Source organism: Convolutriloba macropyga, chromosome 3 (genome assembly GCF_964194025.1).
Source record: "Convolutriloba macropyga chromosome 3, txConMacr16.3, whole genome shotgun sequence".
In the NCBI taxonomy this organism is placed as follows: Eukaryota; Metazoa; Xenacoelomorpha; order Acoela; family Convolutidae; genus Convolutriloba; species Convolutriloba macropyga.
The window spans coordinates 65,288,632-65,306,079 of NC_134470.1; the positions used below are offsets into that span (position 1 = coordinate 65,288,632).

At 35.0% G+C, this 17,448-nt stretch overlaps 1 protein-coding gene across 1 annotated transcript; it reads right to left on the minus strand.

The window, feature by feature from the left end:
* Positions 1-4,695: 4,695 nt before the first annotated feature.
* On the minus strand, positions 4,696-14,073 carry LOC142336364 (uncharacterized). Its single transcript, XM_075385142.1, has 3 exons — positions 11,299-14,073; positions 7,244-7,420; positions 4,696-6,931 (listed from the first exon to the last, which is right to left on the minus strand). Exons 1-3 carry the CDS (start codon positions 11,642-11,644, stop codon positions 4,899-4,901), a joined length of 2,556 nt encoding a protein of 851 aa, XP_075241257.1. The 5' UTR covers positions 11,645-14,073; the 3' UTR covers positions 4,696-4,898.
* Positions 14,074-17,448: the final 3,375 nt, after the last annotated feature.

The following is a 17,448-nucleotide window of genomic DNA, read 5'->3' on the forward strand; positions in this document are numbered from 1 at the left end:
CGGTCTACTCAAGGTCTGCTTCGAATTGCGGTTAGTAACATAGTCCATGGTTAGTAACATAGTCCATGGAGCATCAAAATTGACTCTTGTCAGACGTTTTTGTTCCGATCCACTTTAGTGGGGGAAGAACTATATTCAACTGGCGTTTTTTTAAGTAAATTTTCGCCGATCGAAATATTCATCGTACAGGATTGTGAGTGGTATCATTAGAAAGCTTGTCAAGCGTAGAAGTTTATATTAAAAAGATTTCGAAGTTCGCTTGAAAGTTTGATCAATTTTTGTTAAAGTAAGAGAAAAATGTCAACGATAGTCTAATTTTTTTTACGTTCAAAGTCAGAAAATAGTTGAGGAACTATTTGAATTAACTATTTTGGCAAATTTTTTGCTAAATTTTTGAGCATTTAACAGCTTTTTCATTTAAAAAAATGGTATCAAATATCAAATGCCTATTTAGCCCACGTTGTCCATTTTCATCATAGATGAAGACATAAAAACTGCAGGCAAAATCTTCCCTTACTTAGATATGGGCTAATTACACCTCCGCTTTCTCAGAAAGTTTTCTGCAAAAAATATTTTTGCGGTCTTTTGCTAATTTAAACCGATATTTATTTAAAAAACGCATAGTTTCTTTTTGATATATTAAGATTTTTGTTTGCCAAAAAAAACTATTACGCAATATTTTAGAACAATTGCGTTTTTAATTGCGTTTGTCATGGCGTTACAATAAGGCTCAATGGACTACATTCAATATTTTGGTGAATAGATTTGAATCTTAAATAAATTCGACAACGTTTCCTCACAAAAATGGAATGAATTTTTGATTTCGTCTATTTGTTCTTTTTGTTGTCGAATGAGATTCTGGATAATGGCAGGTCTCAATGGAAATTCTTGTGAAATTTAGGTCAATCCATGCAGTTTTACTTCACTTCTTATCTGATGCCATTTTGATTCTTTCATCAAGTTTTTTTAAAAAACGGATAGACATTGAGTTTTGGTCGTAAGTAATGCATGCTGTATTTATTTGATTTTGTTGTTTGTGTTGTCCCTTAAGCTCTTTAATGGCAGTTATCAGCGACCCTCTAATGAGTTATTGTTTCATTTGTACAGTGGTCAGAGCGGAAGCAATTTTTTAAATGGATAAACAAATATTTTTGAACAAAATGTGATTTTTTGAAAGTTTTCTATCTGTTCATTTGATGGACAAGTCAAAAACGTGGTTGAGCGGGGTCGGAACAGTTGCAAACACACATTACCAAGCCTAAAATTTAAATAGCGATAATTATTTGAACCATATCCAAGCTTCCTTGAAATGCAGCTTATACTTACTATAAATTATGTTCTTTCTCATTAGCTTTTTTAAAACTTCGGTCAACAAAACCTATCATATTTAACGTTAAAAATTTTTGAATGGCTTAATTTTTTTTCTCGATTTTTAGTCTTTCTTTCAAAATATTTTTCGTTCACCAGTATTATTGATTGCTCAGATTATGAAATTTTTAACTTCAATAGCGTTTCGAAAGACATGATAACGGAATCACATATACTTTTATGTTTGCGGGTTGATTGTTTTATGTTCAGAAAAGAGGTATTAAATGTATCTCAAAAACTTGAAAAGATGGCGACTCAAAACACGTGCACTCGTGACGGCATTTTTAAGAGAACTGCCAGATTCTGCTATAATAGAACCTTCATTCTCAGCATCCTGGCTGTTGAATTTTGCAGCGTTTAGTGAATTAACATGACTCTTTTTGGCTAACTGCAAACTTTGTTTTAGCCGTTTTAACAAAGCTCTCCTGGCATTCACGCTAATTGAGACCCCGAAACGGTATATTCTTATCTGAAGTAATGGCCGGGCAACGCATAGATCCCCGTAAGTATACCAAAATTGGAGATATAATCGGAAACTCATACCATGATTAGCTCTTTCTTTGGTCTTGAAGGTTTGTTGATCAGAGGGGCCAAACGTTATCTGCTGACACACATTAACGAATATCTTTGTTTCTTTGAGAGGTTACAAAAATAGCAAAATTAATATTATTACAAGGACTAACATAGAAAACTTTTATCTTATGAAAAAATGATGAAAACTTAAGTCATAAGAGCGTCGCCAGAAACAGTAGTCAGAACGAGGATAATTGATAATGAGATATACTACCAAAAATGAGTTTCTACAAACTAAAGATATCAGCTTCTCTTTGATTCAACAGATGTCATCGCCTTGGTTAGAAGACGTTGAGCCCAGAGTAACAAACCACCAAACGTTTCCTAAGTATGAATGATAGCAACAATAGCTTCCATTGACCTATAGCCTCAAAAAATAATACAAACAAGTATTAAAAAATAAAGAAAAACGAACCGACTGACGCCGGAAAAATTGGTCTTTAATGCCAGGCGGGGGGTAAATTTTTCCCCCCGCCTGGAAGGTAGGGTTCGAACTTTATTTCGGAGTGAGAGCAATTGAAATTACTCAAAAATGAAGTGCGTGAAAAATTCACTTGAAAAATCAAAGATTATTCTAGAAAAGCACAAAAACGGTCGAGAAAAAATGCATAACAAAGACACACACGTTTACAATAATTGCTTCTCATTTGAGAACAATTCAAAACTATTCTTCTACTAATTGTTGGGATCTTTAATTAATTTGTATGAACCGTACAGCTACCTTAGAATAACTTTCAATTCGATTGATAAATAATTCATTGACCTTAACTCCTCCAATAAAAGTTAGCGAAAACGATTGAGAACGAAACAGTTGCTACAAACAAGATCGAGTCTTTGAAAACTCCCGCAAAATTGTCTATGATGAAAAATGGAAAAACACACGTAATAGTAACAACGTTTTGATTCGGTAGTTAAGCCATGATTTAATAAAAGCTATAGTTACTCAATTTCTCCAACCAACAATTACTCAATTTCTCTTTCTTTGGTCTTGAAGGTTTGTTGATCAGAGGGGCCAAACGTTATCTGCTGACACACATTAACGAATATCTTTGTTTCTTTGAGAGGTTACAAAAATAGCAAAATTGATTTTATTACAAGGACTAACATAGAAAACTTTTATCTTATGAAAAAATGATGAAAACTTAAGTCATAAGAGCGTCGCCAGAAACAGTAGTCAGAACGAGGATAATTGATAATGAGATATACTACCAAAAATGAGTTTCTACAAACTAAAGATATCAGCTTCTCTTTGATTCAACAGATGTCATCGCCTTGGTTAGAAGACGTTGAGCCCAGAGTAACAAACAACCAAACGTTTCCTAAGTATGAATGATAGCAACAATAGCTTCCATTGACCTATAGCCTCAAAAAATAATACAAACAAGTCTTAAAAAATAAAGAAAAACGAACCGACTGACGCCGGAAAAATTGGTCTTTAATGCCAGGCGGGGGGTAAATTTTTCCCCCCGCCTGGAAGGTAGGGTTCGAACTTTATTTCGGAGTGAGAGCAATTGAAATCACTCAAAAATGAAGTGCGTGAAAAATTCACTTGAAAATCAAAGATTATTCTAGAAAAGCACAAAAACGGTCGATAAAAAATGCATAACAAAGACACACACGTTTACAATAATTGCTTCTCATTTGAGAACAATTCAAAACTATTCTTCTACTAATTGTTGGGATCTTTAATTAATTTGTATGAACCGTACAGCTACCTTAGAATAACTTTCAATTCGATTGATATATAATTCATTGACCTTAACTCCTCCAATAAAAGTTAGCGAAAACAATTGAGAACGTAACAGTTGCTACAAACAAGATCGAGTCTTTGAAAACTCCCGCAAAATTGTCTATGATGAAAAATGGAAAAACACACGTGATAGTAACAACGTTTTGATTCGGTAGTTAAGCCATGATTTAATAAAAGTTATAGTTACTCAATTTCTCCAACCAACAATTACTCAATTTCTCTTTCTTTGGTCTTGAAGGTTTGTTGATCAGAGGGGCCAAACGTTATCTGCTGACACACATTAACGAATATCTTTGTTTCTTTGAGAGGTTACAACAGTCATTTTGAGAGTGAAGTTAACCACAATTAAAAAAAACTGACCAAACAACAAACCTAGACAAAAAACGGAAAAAAACAAATTGTACAAAAACCATTAGAACCGAAGAACCCAAAAACAATAGCTAAAAAACAAACTCAACTCGATTTTGTTAACGCAAACAGATTGGAAACTGGCGAATCTCCCAACAAAAATAGTAACCAGTTTTTCGTCCATTGTACGTTTATTACGTATATCAAAACAAATTGTTGCTTAAATTTTCCAGCCACTTAATTTCTTAGCTAATAATGGCTTGAAAGCCACAGTGTATACCGCAATAAAAAACTTGAGCAAAGGAAACATTAAAAAAAAGAGAGAAGATCAATAACAGCTCCTCTCAGCTAACGCAGCTTGTATTAAAAGCAAACTAAATAAAACAAAAATCAGTATTTTAATCGGAATCAAAACAATACTTATATCAAAACTCCAAACCAATAAATTAATATTTATTCAGAAATATATCTGAACTAGTTAAGAAGCAGTAGATTCAGGTCTACATTTTTTGCTCTTTCAAAAAAGCGTTATGAAAAGAATTACTCGTTCCGCTCAGGTCTTCAATTGTGCTCAGCAGTTTCATCTAAACACTTTTCACGTGCAGCATTTCCTCTTGCGCACACTCCAACAAAATCATAGATCAAATAAAAGACGCTCCACCAATAATCATTGAGATTGAAACTAATATGGCCCTAATATAGTCGAAATTCTGAATTGTACAAACCAAAGCAGGCCAATAATATCTCTACTCAGCTTTTGCTATCGCAGCTATAAAACAACAAATCAGAGCTTAAAAAATTTCAAAATTTAATCTGAAACGTATTTATTGACTATATAGATAAGAAGCGTATTAATAATCTACAGCAATGAAGTACAGAGTCCAATTTCTGTTCTTGTATCTTCTTCTGAATCGAAAGAATCACTACCGCCCTGGTTGCTACGCGAAGCCGTGGTCGAGTTAGAAATCCGGTTTCCGCTCTCCAAATTCAACTCTGTTGGTCTTATGGACTCCTGTGTGGGCAACTGCGGCGGTGCTTCAAGGGGCGATGATGGCTCATTAAATGCCAAGCTTCTCTGTGCTCTTAATGTCGCAGGGTTACTCTGGCTACCACTTGGCATCACAGACTGGTTCTCGATTTTGCGATCACTTGTGACTAAAGGCGATAGGGGTTTCTTGCGTCTCAATGCAACTGGACTTGCGTTGTATTGGCTCAGAATCCTTTGGTGGCTTTCAGGAATTAGCCTTGTAGACAAAACTTCAGTTCCACTGTCCGCTTTCTTGGCTGATTTTGAGGACGTCTTCCGGCTGCTTCCAACTGATGAACTGCGATGCGAAAGAACAGGAGACCCAGGAAAACTCCTCGAAACAGTACTTGGAGCAGTTGGTGCGTTTATATGTGGGTTCCTTGCAACTGGTACCTGAAGCGGGTAGACCGGACTGAAAGTATTACTACTAGAGGGTGATCCTGCCATTCCTCCAGTTGGATCCAAATTTCCCAGAGCTCTGGCTCGAATGGGGTGCGGGGCAAAGTGCTTTCGCTTCGGGGTTGGTTGAGGTAGATAATTGACCCAGGTTGCTACCCGGATAGTCTTAGCACAGTCTGGACAGTTAACTAATTGGTGATCTGGGTTTTTGATCTGTGGCGATTGAGGTGTATACGAATCAGGGTTCGACACTTCAGCTCGAACTAGAGCGTGTTTCCCACTTCGAGTCTTGGCAACGTCCAGAGATGATTTAAGTTGCTTCATCGCAATTCCGCCCCTATCGGGGGAATTGGTTCCACCCAAATGAACTATTTGCATGTCTTTGAAATTCATCGACGGCGATGGCGAATAAAAAGTTTCCACCATTCCATCACTGCTTTGATTGGACACCAATACAGTGACTTTTGGCTTCGTAGTTTTGTTCAAGAAACTTGGACTTGCAGGTTGCATAATTTCCTTTATAGACGTGAACAAATTAAGGGGTTTCTTTAAAGGTAACAGAACATGCAAAGCATAGAAGAGAAATATATAGTCGAGAAATCTCAACACAAGCAAAACAATGTCTGGCCACGCTACAATTGCAGGCAACGAATCCGGACATGGTTTTGAACCCAAATTTAAAAGTCGACATTTCCAGATTTCTTCGAAGAAAAAGTTCATGAAGGAATTTTGAAAAGATCTTGAATTGTGAAAGCAGTAAAGCCGAATTGCATTTGAAATGCAGATGAAAGTTGACATAATAACAAATGATAATTTAAAAGCGTGATGTCTGATCGAATCGGTCAGAAGCATGAAAGAAACTGCAAGTTGCAAAATGAAAACAGCCGCCGGCTCGAAAGCAAATAGAAACGGATGATTAATCACAATTGATGGGGTTCGTGATATAAAATTTGGGATAATTTCGCCCAAACAGGCTAAGCCCAATGCGAGTGAAAAGGCGAACATAATCGCAACAAAGTTTATAGTTTTGACCTTCTTAGGCGAGGCAATAGTCTGGTACTGTTTATCACCAAACGCAACGCATTTTGCCATTGGGAAGTACTTGAGGCGCAAAACTAACCAAAACCATTCTATGGTTACCAAAAAGGACATAGAAAACGCAATGGTCGCCGAGAAGGCAAACTTCATGCTCCATTCAGGATGTAACTTCATCTCTAGTAAATTTGAGCTCTTTTCACAAAAATTAGAAAAATTGTGAACAAACGGCATCAACGAAACGCATAGCGTAACTAAAGCATCAACCAATAAGAGCAATTTGAGAAACTTGAACTCGGTAACTCCCGATTTCTGAGGGCTGAAGTGTAGAAATAGCAAGACACATAGTTGGACCAGAAAGGAGGAGAGGACAATCGCAGGCGTGAACGAAGAGAATGGCTCCAGTTGATCACAGGGCATTCCACAATAATCTGATGTTAAATTATAGTGATGAATAGCAAAAACTTTAATAAAAGAACATCTTAAAAACGATTACCAATAAATAGCCTCAAGCATTTCTACGGTTAATCTCGAACTATTTGATATTTAAAAAAATCGAGTTTCAGCACTTTGTGAACTAAGCGACCAATGAGATTTCAATTATCGGAAAGCATAATAATTGATTTTCAGATATAGATCTTTTACAGTTTTTTAAATCGGATTCTTTTAAGCGTTAATTTTTCCGTTAAAACTAAAGAGTGATATTAATTTTCAGTGCTTTGATGTTATGAACTATTCATCACTAGTTTGAGGCAGCCACAGATCTTCGTTTGAGGTAACGTGCGAGGGAGACAGACATTGATAGCTATCAAGTTTGGATCGAGCACCAACTGCTCCTCCTTTGTCACTGTTCCCACTCGGAATCACATTGGAGTGACACGTGTATATGCTGTATATATCACTCTCACAGTTCACAAAGTCTAAACAAAACAGCTCTTAGTCTATTTTTAATCAATTTTCCATCTTCTGCTGAATTTATGTTGAAGCTATTTTCTTGAAAGAAAGAACAAAAGGATAAATAGTACAAAAAGCATCAACAATGATACAAAACCATTTATACGAAAGAGATCATTTATAGCAAACTTTTTTCTTAAAAAAATATGATAGGAGGTTCATGTCTCACAGAGAGGATCATGTGAACCTATCAGCGCAACAATTTTGGAGGTAAATATAATTTAGATTTAAAAACACCTTGCCTGATACTTTGTTTGTTCCGACCCACTTTAGTGGGGGAGGAACCATATGTTAAACTGGGTTTTTTTTCCGGTCAACTTTCCCCGATCGATATATTCATCGTGCCGAATTAGAAAGCTCGTCAAGCGCAGAATTTCATATAAAAAAGATCTTTTTGGATGTCACTTTTTCCGAAGACTAAGTTTTGTGAACGTATCCTTAACTTCCTTTGTTTTTACGTAAACTTTTTTCGCAAACTTTGCTTAAATTTTAATCATCTTCTGACAAAAACATGACAAAATTGTTTAAGATAGTATCATTGATTTTACGTTTAAAAATAAAGAGTTGATAAATTGTCTTAACCAATTGCTTTCGCCAAAAAGTTGGCTAAAATTTTGAAAAATTAGAAATTTTTCCCTTTTTCGTTAAAAATGGCATAAAATATGCTTTGTTTGGCCCACATTATCCAGTTTGAACGTAGTGGAGAAACAAAACGCTGACACAATTTTGTTAACTCAGATAATGCTATTTTGACCACCGATTCCTAATAAAGTTCTGGAAGTAACATTTTAGTGGTCCTCCGCTAAATTAAATCGAGATTTAAAAAAACACATAATTAATTTTGAAACTCACGGAAATTGAAGTTCATTTATTACAGAATTCATTTCATTCATCAAAATTTGGATTCCTCTAAAAATGTTTTGCGGCTGAATTTTCAAGGAGTCAATCCTATCAAAATTTCTTGCGGATAGGTGGATTTTCGAAAAATTAGATTCAGCTTATAATTTTCATTAATTCATTTTTTTTCATTTGATCATTGATTTAGTTATTTTTCTTTACCAAGAAACACTAATACAAATTTTTAAGGAACACTTGCGTTTTCTAACACCCGAGCAGCGATACAAAGGCCAACTTTTCCAATACAAAAGGATTCGGATTATTTTGGTCTGTTCTTTTAAAAAAATCTTTCATGCATTTCGGTGATTCCAATGACAGGCAGGTCTGTTTTCATTTCAATCTACAACTAAAAGGATGATCCAATGAATAATTATTGTTTTCTGAAAAAAGTTCATTGTTTTTGTTGTTCTGAAAAAAAATAATTTCGTAAATTTTGCAAATTTTTCAGTTTGGCTAGCATTTGATGTTCTTTTTGAATTCTTACGACTGAGATTAATTCATCAAATGTCTACTTCGGTAAATCGGTATCTAAGGAGCTGGCAAAGAACCTATCTGCTGCTTTCAATTGATATATATCGGTTTTTCGATAATTTATCTCGATAAGTATCCAATATTCATCATTTATTTTTGATCTACTGATCTTTTGGTCGAAATAGCTATTTCCGTAACGATTGGAAATTAGTTTTAATCAACAAGCAGCAATAACAAGACCAGTATTGGTCTAGTAGTGGGATTTACAATTCAAAATATATTCGGATTACAACGGTCGCCGTGCTTTTGTTAAAAGATTATAGATTTATTTTTTGTTAGTTAGACAAGAACAATTTCCAATCACAGCTCCCCTATCAAGACGTCAAATTTACGTGCACATGAAGGCCAATAAACCTATAAGATCATTTCGAAGTCTTTTAAAACTTGAATACCTTTGCGAAAATTTGTTTGTGAAATTTTGAGTTCTGCCTGTATCCTATGTTATTCTGCAGTCTTTTGACTTAGACCGACTAAACAACATGTCCAATTGGCTTTCTAGGCTGTAACAAGTATATCTATTTACTATTTTTAAGTAGAAAACTCATGGTTGTTATGACTGATGGTTTTAAAATTTGTTTTAATGATATTTTTGATATTTGCCATTTTTAATGTTGTTTCTGCCGCCTTTTTAGCGTAATCTCAGCAATGAGACAGACTGCATTTTTTTGGTCTGCTTGTTAATTATTCTTAATAAAGATTAGTTCCATATTTTTTCTGGTGAAATGCAAGTTTAGAAATGCAGGGTTAGTTTAGTTTTTATCTGCTGCTATTTTGACTTTCTCATTATTTTTTATTTAAAAAAGTAGATAGACATTGAGTTTCGGACTTAAATAATTCTTGTTATTTTTAAGTAAAAGTTTTTTTAAGTAAGTTTAAGTAAAAAAAGGTTGAGCGGGGTCGGAACATTATGCACAAACGCATATTAGCCAGCCTCCTTGTTATCAATATATTAATCGATAGATATTGTAGACAGCAAGGTTTCAAAAGAAGTGCTGTTCAATTACCTCCAAATTTCAGTTGATTCGCAGACACTAGAACATAAAACTGCATCGTAATTTATTTCTCAGTTATATCAATGCTCCCTTAATCCGTTTTTTAAAATCCGATCCAACATATTTTGCGTGTCAGGTTTCAATCCTTGTTAACATTCGAAGAAATTTGAGGTCTACTCGTTTCCCAAAAACGATTCATATTTTATTGAGAAACAAGCAAACAACAACACTGCATTTCTCGAGAATACAGCGATTCCTTAAAAATTCCTTTGGTTAATTCCAGATCACAATAGGTGAAGCAAAAAAATATCCAATTTCTTTCAGACTGTAAAGGAACTGTTTTTCCTTGCAAAACTTTCCTTTTGTATATCAACTAACAAAATCATGGTTCTGATTGAAGTTCTGAGAAAGGGACAAAATGCAAAATTCGAATTTAGAGAACAAAGAACTGAATGTTCAATTCATGAATAATGTGCTCCAGCTCAATAAATATAATAAAAAATATCCAATTTCTTTCAGACTGTAAAGGAACTGTTTTTCCTTGCAAAACTTTCCTTTTGTATATCAACTAACAAAATCATGGTTCTGATTGAAGTTCTGAGAAAGGGACAAAATGCAAAATTCGAATTTAGAGAACAAAGAACTGAATGTTCAATTCATGAATAATGTGCTCCAGCTAACTTGTATAAAAGCAAAAATCGTTTCCGAGTAGAAAAACCAATACACGCCTTCGAGTCACAAAAAGACAAGCGTGACTATAATTATAGCAACTAGCTTTGTTTAAGAGTAATTAACTATTGCAGAAAAAATAATTCCTAATATTCGATCAAAAACATCATGGGTCAACATCCGTGTATCTGAAACCAAAATTGGGGTTAACAAATAAAGGCTTTATAGGATTAAATTTCCTGGTTAAAAGAAATTTGACAAGCTGAGATTGATTTTTCTGCGTTTAGTCAACTAATTGACTTTTCATGTAATCACTCGTTTTATCAAAACTTTATCACATGAATGAAATTGGTTAAGATTAACAAAAAAATTCAAAATACGCAGCCTAAAAATTTTATCCATAAACGATTATCAGTTGTTTTTGTCTTATCGCAATTCAACAATCATTACACTTAAAGTTTAAACCAAGCATTAAGAAACACGCGGATGAAGGATTTCGCAAAGACGAATAATTGCCTTTCCATTCGAAAATATCTGACGATTTTATTTTTTAGGCACAGTTCTGATGCTATATTACAGCCACAAGTTTTAAAATGATAAGAGTAAATAGATATTCAATACAACATCTTCCATGCATTTTTCCAATTCAATGAATTTTTTCAAATTGTTTAATGTCTCAAATTAGATGACTTTTTTTGTTCTTTTGTAACCTTCAACCTCAAATGACAAAACTCCTCATTAAAAACAGCACTTACTGGTATGATCTTGAAGCACAATATGGGCCATGGGACATGCTTTAATCATCTCCAGACAGGTAACTTTGTATGCTTTTGTCAAAGTCCGCCGATTCTCCAACTTCTTTTCAGAAATACACTCTGCATTCACTACACTACACAAGAGAGGTTCTAACACCTTCCAACATTCAGGCAGAAACTGGTAGTAAGTCCAGTTACCGTTGCGAAGGGGGGATAAGAGGTCATCCACCAGGCTACCACGATTGGTAGTTGTCCTCGAATGACCGCACTCTAAAAGTCCTCCTAATTGGTTCGTAATATTAGTACAGCGACCTCCTGTGTCGTATCCGCAATCAACATGAGCCATAATAGTTTCGAAGAATTAATTCCGTAATGCAGGAGTCATATAATCATAATACAATTAGTTTCAGGATTGTTATAGAATAATATTCTGCAGAACAATATGTAACAATAAGATTTTAAAACAACTATATTCAAAGATTGTTACAAGGTTTTGTTATGTTTGTTGATGCTTTTAACTTTCCAGCTATCTCAATTTAAGTATTTCCAAATGCTACAACTAAAACTCCAGCGTTATAACAATTTAAATTTAAGCAACCAAATTTTAACAGCATAAAAGCAGCTCACATAATTTTCATAATCAGAACCAGATTGGTGGCAACTTTTTTGCACCAAGTTGCGAAACTGTGGGCTTCCCTCTCTCCAGAAGCGATCACGAGTTGAATTTTATAGGAGCGAAATTGGAGCATTTGATTATGGCTTTCAGGGCACAAAAGAAGAATGTTTATTTCGCTTAGGGGCAACTGTTCCCACCAAGTAACAAAAGTGAGTTAAACTTAAGACAAGTTCCCCTACATTTCTTAAACAAAAATTCCTTTCTCCGTTTAGTTCAAAATTGTCGAGTGAGTGTATTGGTTGGTTGTTGAAGCCATTTGTTAGCCCACGCAGCATGCTAGTTCAAACTGCGGTTACCACGGCTTACCCTCACAAGCAATGTGGACGTCATTAAACGGGGAAATCTAGCCGGATAGCCGTTTGAGCGAAAGTTTCAAGCAGCCTCCAGCTATTCCAGCACTGTTTGAAAGGAATCCGTTGAGCCTTCTGTTTATCAAAAGGGGGTTAAACGTGGGCTATTAGTTAAGATAATGGATTGGCCATAACTCCTTAAAGAAAAGCAAATGGAAATGATTATTTGAATGACGAGAATTGGGGAAAGATTCATTCAGCGGTAGCTTTACTTGTACCAGAAGAAATAGCAACCACACAAGACCCAAAACAGTACCAATTGTGACGACTGTAACTAGAAACCCAATTTTGCGGTATTTATTGGATCAAATAATACCTACATTGGGTTGTGTATCAATCAGTGAAAGTGAAGCAACAAGAGCCTTGACTTGATTTAGAAATTGTAGTGGGAACGAAAACAATGCTGGGAACATTTATTCCAGAGTAATCCGCTTGTTTACACTCTCTCAGTCCAGCGCACTCTAACATGCACCACTACACTGGCCATCGATCCTGCATTCCGCCCCAGTTTCTGCCCAAAATTATCATTTCAATAACAACCCTAATAAGCATGCCCCTACACCCGAGGGCTCTAAAAACTACTTCCAACCATCGGCAACCAATTTTTAAGCCCCAACTTTTTTTTAGAGCCACGCAGTTATTCCATACAAAATTGATCAAAAATTGTAATTTGCATTGTAAATGGCCCAAACGAATGTTATGAGCGTAGGTTAATCAACTTTATCACACCATAAATCGATCACAAATATGTGCTGCCAACACATAAATACCGATCAAGCTTCAGAGACCCAAACTAATGAGCTTGCTTTACTGACGTCAGTAATGGTGACGACGGTAGATCTACTGTAGCACAAGTTCATTTGCCTGTTTGTCACTATCTGCACGGGGTGTGATTGCTTAAAACACGCAATAGTTTGTGCAATCCGACAAATTAAAAGCAAAAACTTTTGGGGAGACAAATTTCCTCTCCAAAAACTGTGCCAGTCTACTTAACCTATTGGCTTTTTAGAACTACAATTTCGACCATTGGATTTATTGATCTTTCAAGCGATTCGTTTTTAGAAGAATTTTAAATTTTGAATTACAATCAGCTTTGATTAAAAAAGTCTGGGAAATGTAAGACACTTCAAATTTTAGCTATACCTTAATTTGAGCATGAAGTAAATTGCAGTTCAAATATAGTATAGCCAAAAAAACAGACGTTTACTTAGCCTTAAAAAAATCAGATTTGCTCATAAATTTTATTTGCTGATTTTCCAACGTCCACCATTTTCACAACAATTTTCAGATCTTTGAACTTCAGATGAAGTAATTAGTCATCAAAAAAGATTAGATAACAATTGCTTATAAGATGGTTAATTGACATGTCGAAAACAAAATTGAGCATAAAACCGACTAACGTCGGACGAATTGCTCCAGAACGACTGGCGGGACAAACAGTTTAAAAGGGGGGATAGGCTAGAGAAACTTATGGCGCAAAAATTTTTGGCTAGGCAGGTGTTCGAACCCGCCACCTCTTTGTTTAGAGATAGGGACGTTGGCCACTCTAATACACGGGCTATGTGCTGTCAGCTCTCACAATCGGATTTATTTTTACCAACAACCTTGATTTCTGAATAATCGCAAATAAAATCACTGAGAAAGAATAAAACAATCAACCGCGAAAGTCACTCGAGAAATGAAATTGAAATAATGTTCTAGAAGAAAACGGCCAAGCAAAAAAAAAGACACACACGTTTAAACTCACAAACCAATATCAAGGCTTGAGTTAAATCACAACAACTCAAAGACTGTAAAAGCTACCATGCTCTTTGCGTTCAGTAAACAAACCACAACAGCAAACCCCCCATTTTGATTCCAATGGCTACAAAACCATCGGGAAAAAACCTTATTATCATTGAATTCAGGAATATGAAATCTAAAGGCAAGCATTGAGACGGAACATAAAAACATAACCGACTAACGTCGGGCGAATTGCTCTCAAACGACCGGCAAGTGGTGGACTTCGTCAGTAGGTAGCCAGGATTTAGTGAGGCTAGCAAATTTTAACAAAATCTTCCTATAAATCAAGATATTAAAATCTTCAAGACCATTTTATTGTCTCAAGAGACTACCCAGTATCCCTATTTCAAGCTTTAAATAGTTTTACTGGTTCAAAGATCCATAAATTTGAAATAAATTTTATCAAAAAGTTGCACAAGCTGGAGTCATTAAAAACTGATAACCATTCCATTAACTCTAGAAACTATGCAACAGCTTATTATCAAACCTTGGAAGAGGTCCCTAGCACCCCGATGCCGGAAAAAATGAGAAAATTCAAAATGATTCAAAAAAGTTGAAAATATTTTAAAAAATTGCTGATATTTAAATCTTGAAAAACACTCCATTACATCTAGAAGCTACGCATTAACTTATAATCAAACACTAAAGGAGGTGATGTGGCTCTTGAGGCTGGAGAAACCTAAAAAAATGACAAAAAATTTTCAAAAAACTTAAAATATTGCAAGTTGCATAAAAAACTGCTAAAAGTTCTGATAATAAAAGTTGAGAACTAATCCATGGCCAAAAAACATTTTTTTTTGGGGGGGGGGGTCAACAGTGGGGGTGTCTTCAACCTCTAAGAACCGCCCTTTACACCATAAGTATAACGGAGCTGAAAGGCTCTAAGAGCACTTAATGCCCGCTAGGCGCTACCTGTTTATCCCGTTTTTGAGGACGAAAAGTCAAAAGCGTCAGACGAAAAATCGGTCAGGCAAAAAATCGCATAAAAGACCGACAGGACTAATATAAGTGCGACAAACTTCGTTTGATAGCAATTAAACACTCCAATCAATCTCAGATTATGCGTTACATATTCATGGATTTGTTTTATGAGAATTGCATTGCAATGTTAAAAACATTGCACAATTCGGTCAGTTCTTTTACAGTTTACATTCCAAAACTGCTATAAAATAGACGGGGATACACAAAAGCAAGGCTGGTTACGCGAAGCGTCACCTACACGTATATACCCCAAACAAAAAATAGTACTATGAGAACAAGCAACGCAATAAAATTTCCCGGACAGAGTTTTTGAATTGTTGCAATCGAGCCTCAATATACATACAGCTGTATCGAAATTAACTGACAAAAATTATGGCAAAAAAGTGGCGATTAAAAAATGACCGCCGAAATCTGTGGGAAGAAACAACCAATACTTTGTTTGCGTCCATCAAAAATAAACCATTCAACTTCAAATGGACTGATTTAAGAAGTTTAATTCTGAATCATTTCATTTTGAAACCTATGCTAGATCGAAGATCCAAAAAAGACCTGCGATAAATGCATTGAAACCTTTACTCTCTTATCCGACACAATTCAAATCATTACTCCGAATATGAGGAATCTATTAAGATGCTACAGTTTCCTGCGAAAAAAATATTCAAACTTATTTTAATACTCTTAGCCGTTTTATAGACATTTATTATGACAACATCATCATTTGTTGTTAACGCACATACTTGCTTTGAAAGGTCACATTTAGTTTTAGTACCCAAAATTTTTTGCCCGAATCGTTTTGCCTGTTTATAATTTTGGATATGAGCCTTCAATTATGACAATATTTGGGGAGAAGTCGGAACCACTTATGTGAGCCTCCCAGCGTTTTTAGCAAAGTCGATTTGTGCTGATGAATTATCTATTGCGGAGAAATCCAAAATCAAAAATAATCGAGTTTCCAGGAAAGGTTAACTTTTGGTACTTCGCTTTAAGGAATATAGTCCAAAAAGCTAATTTCTCTAGATTTTCGCGCTTCATATGTGCTGCTCAATATAAGGTGCATATGTGAGTGGGGCTAACATATGCGCTGCATATGTGAGCTTCATAGTTGCTGTTCTTTTTACATCCGAAGCTGATGAAATATCGCCAAAAACAAAACTTGAACACAACATCCCGAAAATTATCGATTTTTTTTGCAAAGTCCCAGTTAGTGGTGAATAAACAAAAAACAGAATATATTGTGTTCAGCACCAGAAAGAGGTTAACACATACTGTTCTGAATGTCGACAATTAAAACGTAGCAGAATCAAATAGTGTGAAGTATCTTGGCGTAATTATTGATAGCAAACTAAAATTTGATGGCTTGTGGAATAAAAGTTTTGAATACACTTGATAAAAGTTTACCAGAGAAAACGAAAATCTTATTACTTAATGCAATAGTAATAAGTCATCTACATTACTCCGCTTTAATTGGGATAGGGTTGTAAAAGTCATTAATCATAACTTTAGAAAAATGATTGAATTGGGGAATTTTCAATAGAAAATACGATCGCTCCACAGATCTCAAATTTCGCAACAAAACATTACCAATCTCTTTTCTCTTGAAATATCATTGCACAAAATATTTTTTTCGCTTACTCAGCAACGATCTTCCAGCATATAAAATTGAACCTCTCTCTACCATGAGAATAAAACAACATGACAGGTCAAAAAACTACCGTTCGATATAAGAACAACAAGTTTTTAACTGATTCTTTTATTGCACAAGCCATTCCAATTTATAATAGTATGCTTTCTAATATTAGACTAAAAACAACGTCGGAAGCTTCCTTAAAAAAAGAACTGAAAGAATTTTTGAAGGACCCAAAAATAACTGATATGAAAGATGACATTGAGAGCATTCGATTTTAATTTTTATTTTTAATCTTCATGATGTACATACAAAAAATTGTGAGAAAATATTATGCTCGCATTTTAGGCCATTCTTTACTAATGTAAGGTCAAAATTTTAGTTAAATAATTCAATGATTTAATAATTTTAACATAATGTTATATTCTTAACTTTACATCGCCTCTTTTACCATTTGCATTTTATTCTTATGTGTATCAGAGCTTTTTTAACAATGGCGTCGTGCATTAGCTCTTTACGAGGTATTCTACATCTCACTGATATCGCTTTGCATCCAGCTGTTTTTAGATTTGATGCCTATAACTTAAACTATTTGGTGGCTATAGCAGGCTGTAAACTATTTGGTGGCCTGCATTCTCATCTGCATTAGATGATTTCCAAGTCCATACATTAATCAATGTCCGCTCCTTATTACATCGTAACCCCATATAAGAACCAACTATAACAAATTTTGGATT

What these genes read in the sequence shown, in the direction of transcription:
- LOC142336364 (XM_075385142.1), bottom strand. Translation starts at nt 11,644, where the DNA reads ATGGCTCATGTTGATTGCGGATACGACACAGGAGGTCGCTGTACTAAT. An exon ending in TGTGCTTCAAGATCATACCA is followed by an intron (nt 7,421 to 11,298) that starts GTAAGTGCTGTT and finishes TGTTTTGTTTAG; the next exon opens with ACTTTGTGAACTGTGAGAGT. An exon ending in TCTGTGGCTGCCTCAAACTA is followed by an intron (nt 6,932 to 7,243) that starts GTGATGAATAGT and finishes ATTTAACATCAG; the next exon opens with ATTATTGTGGAATGCCCTGT.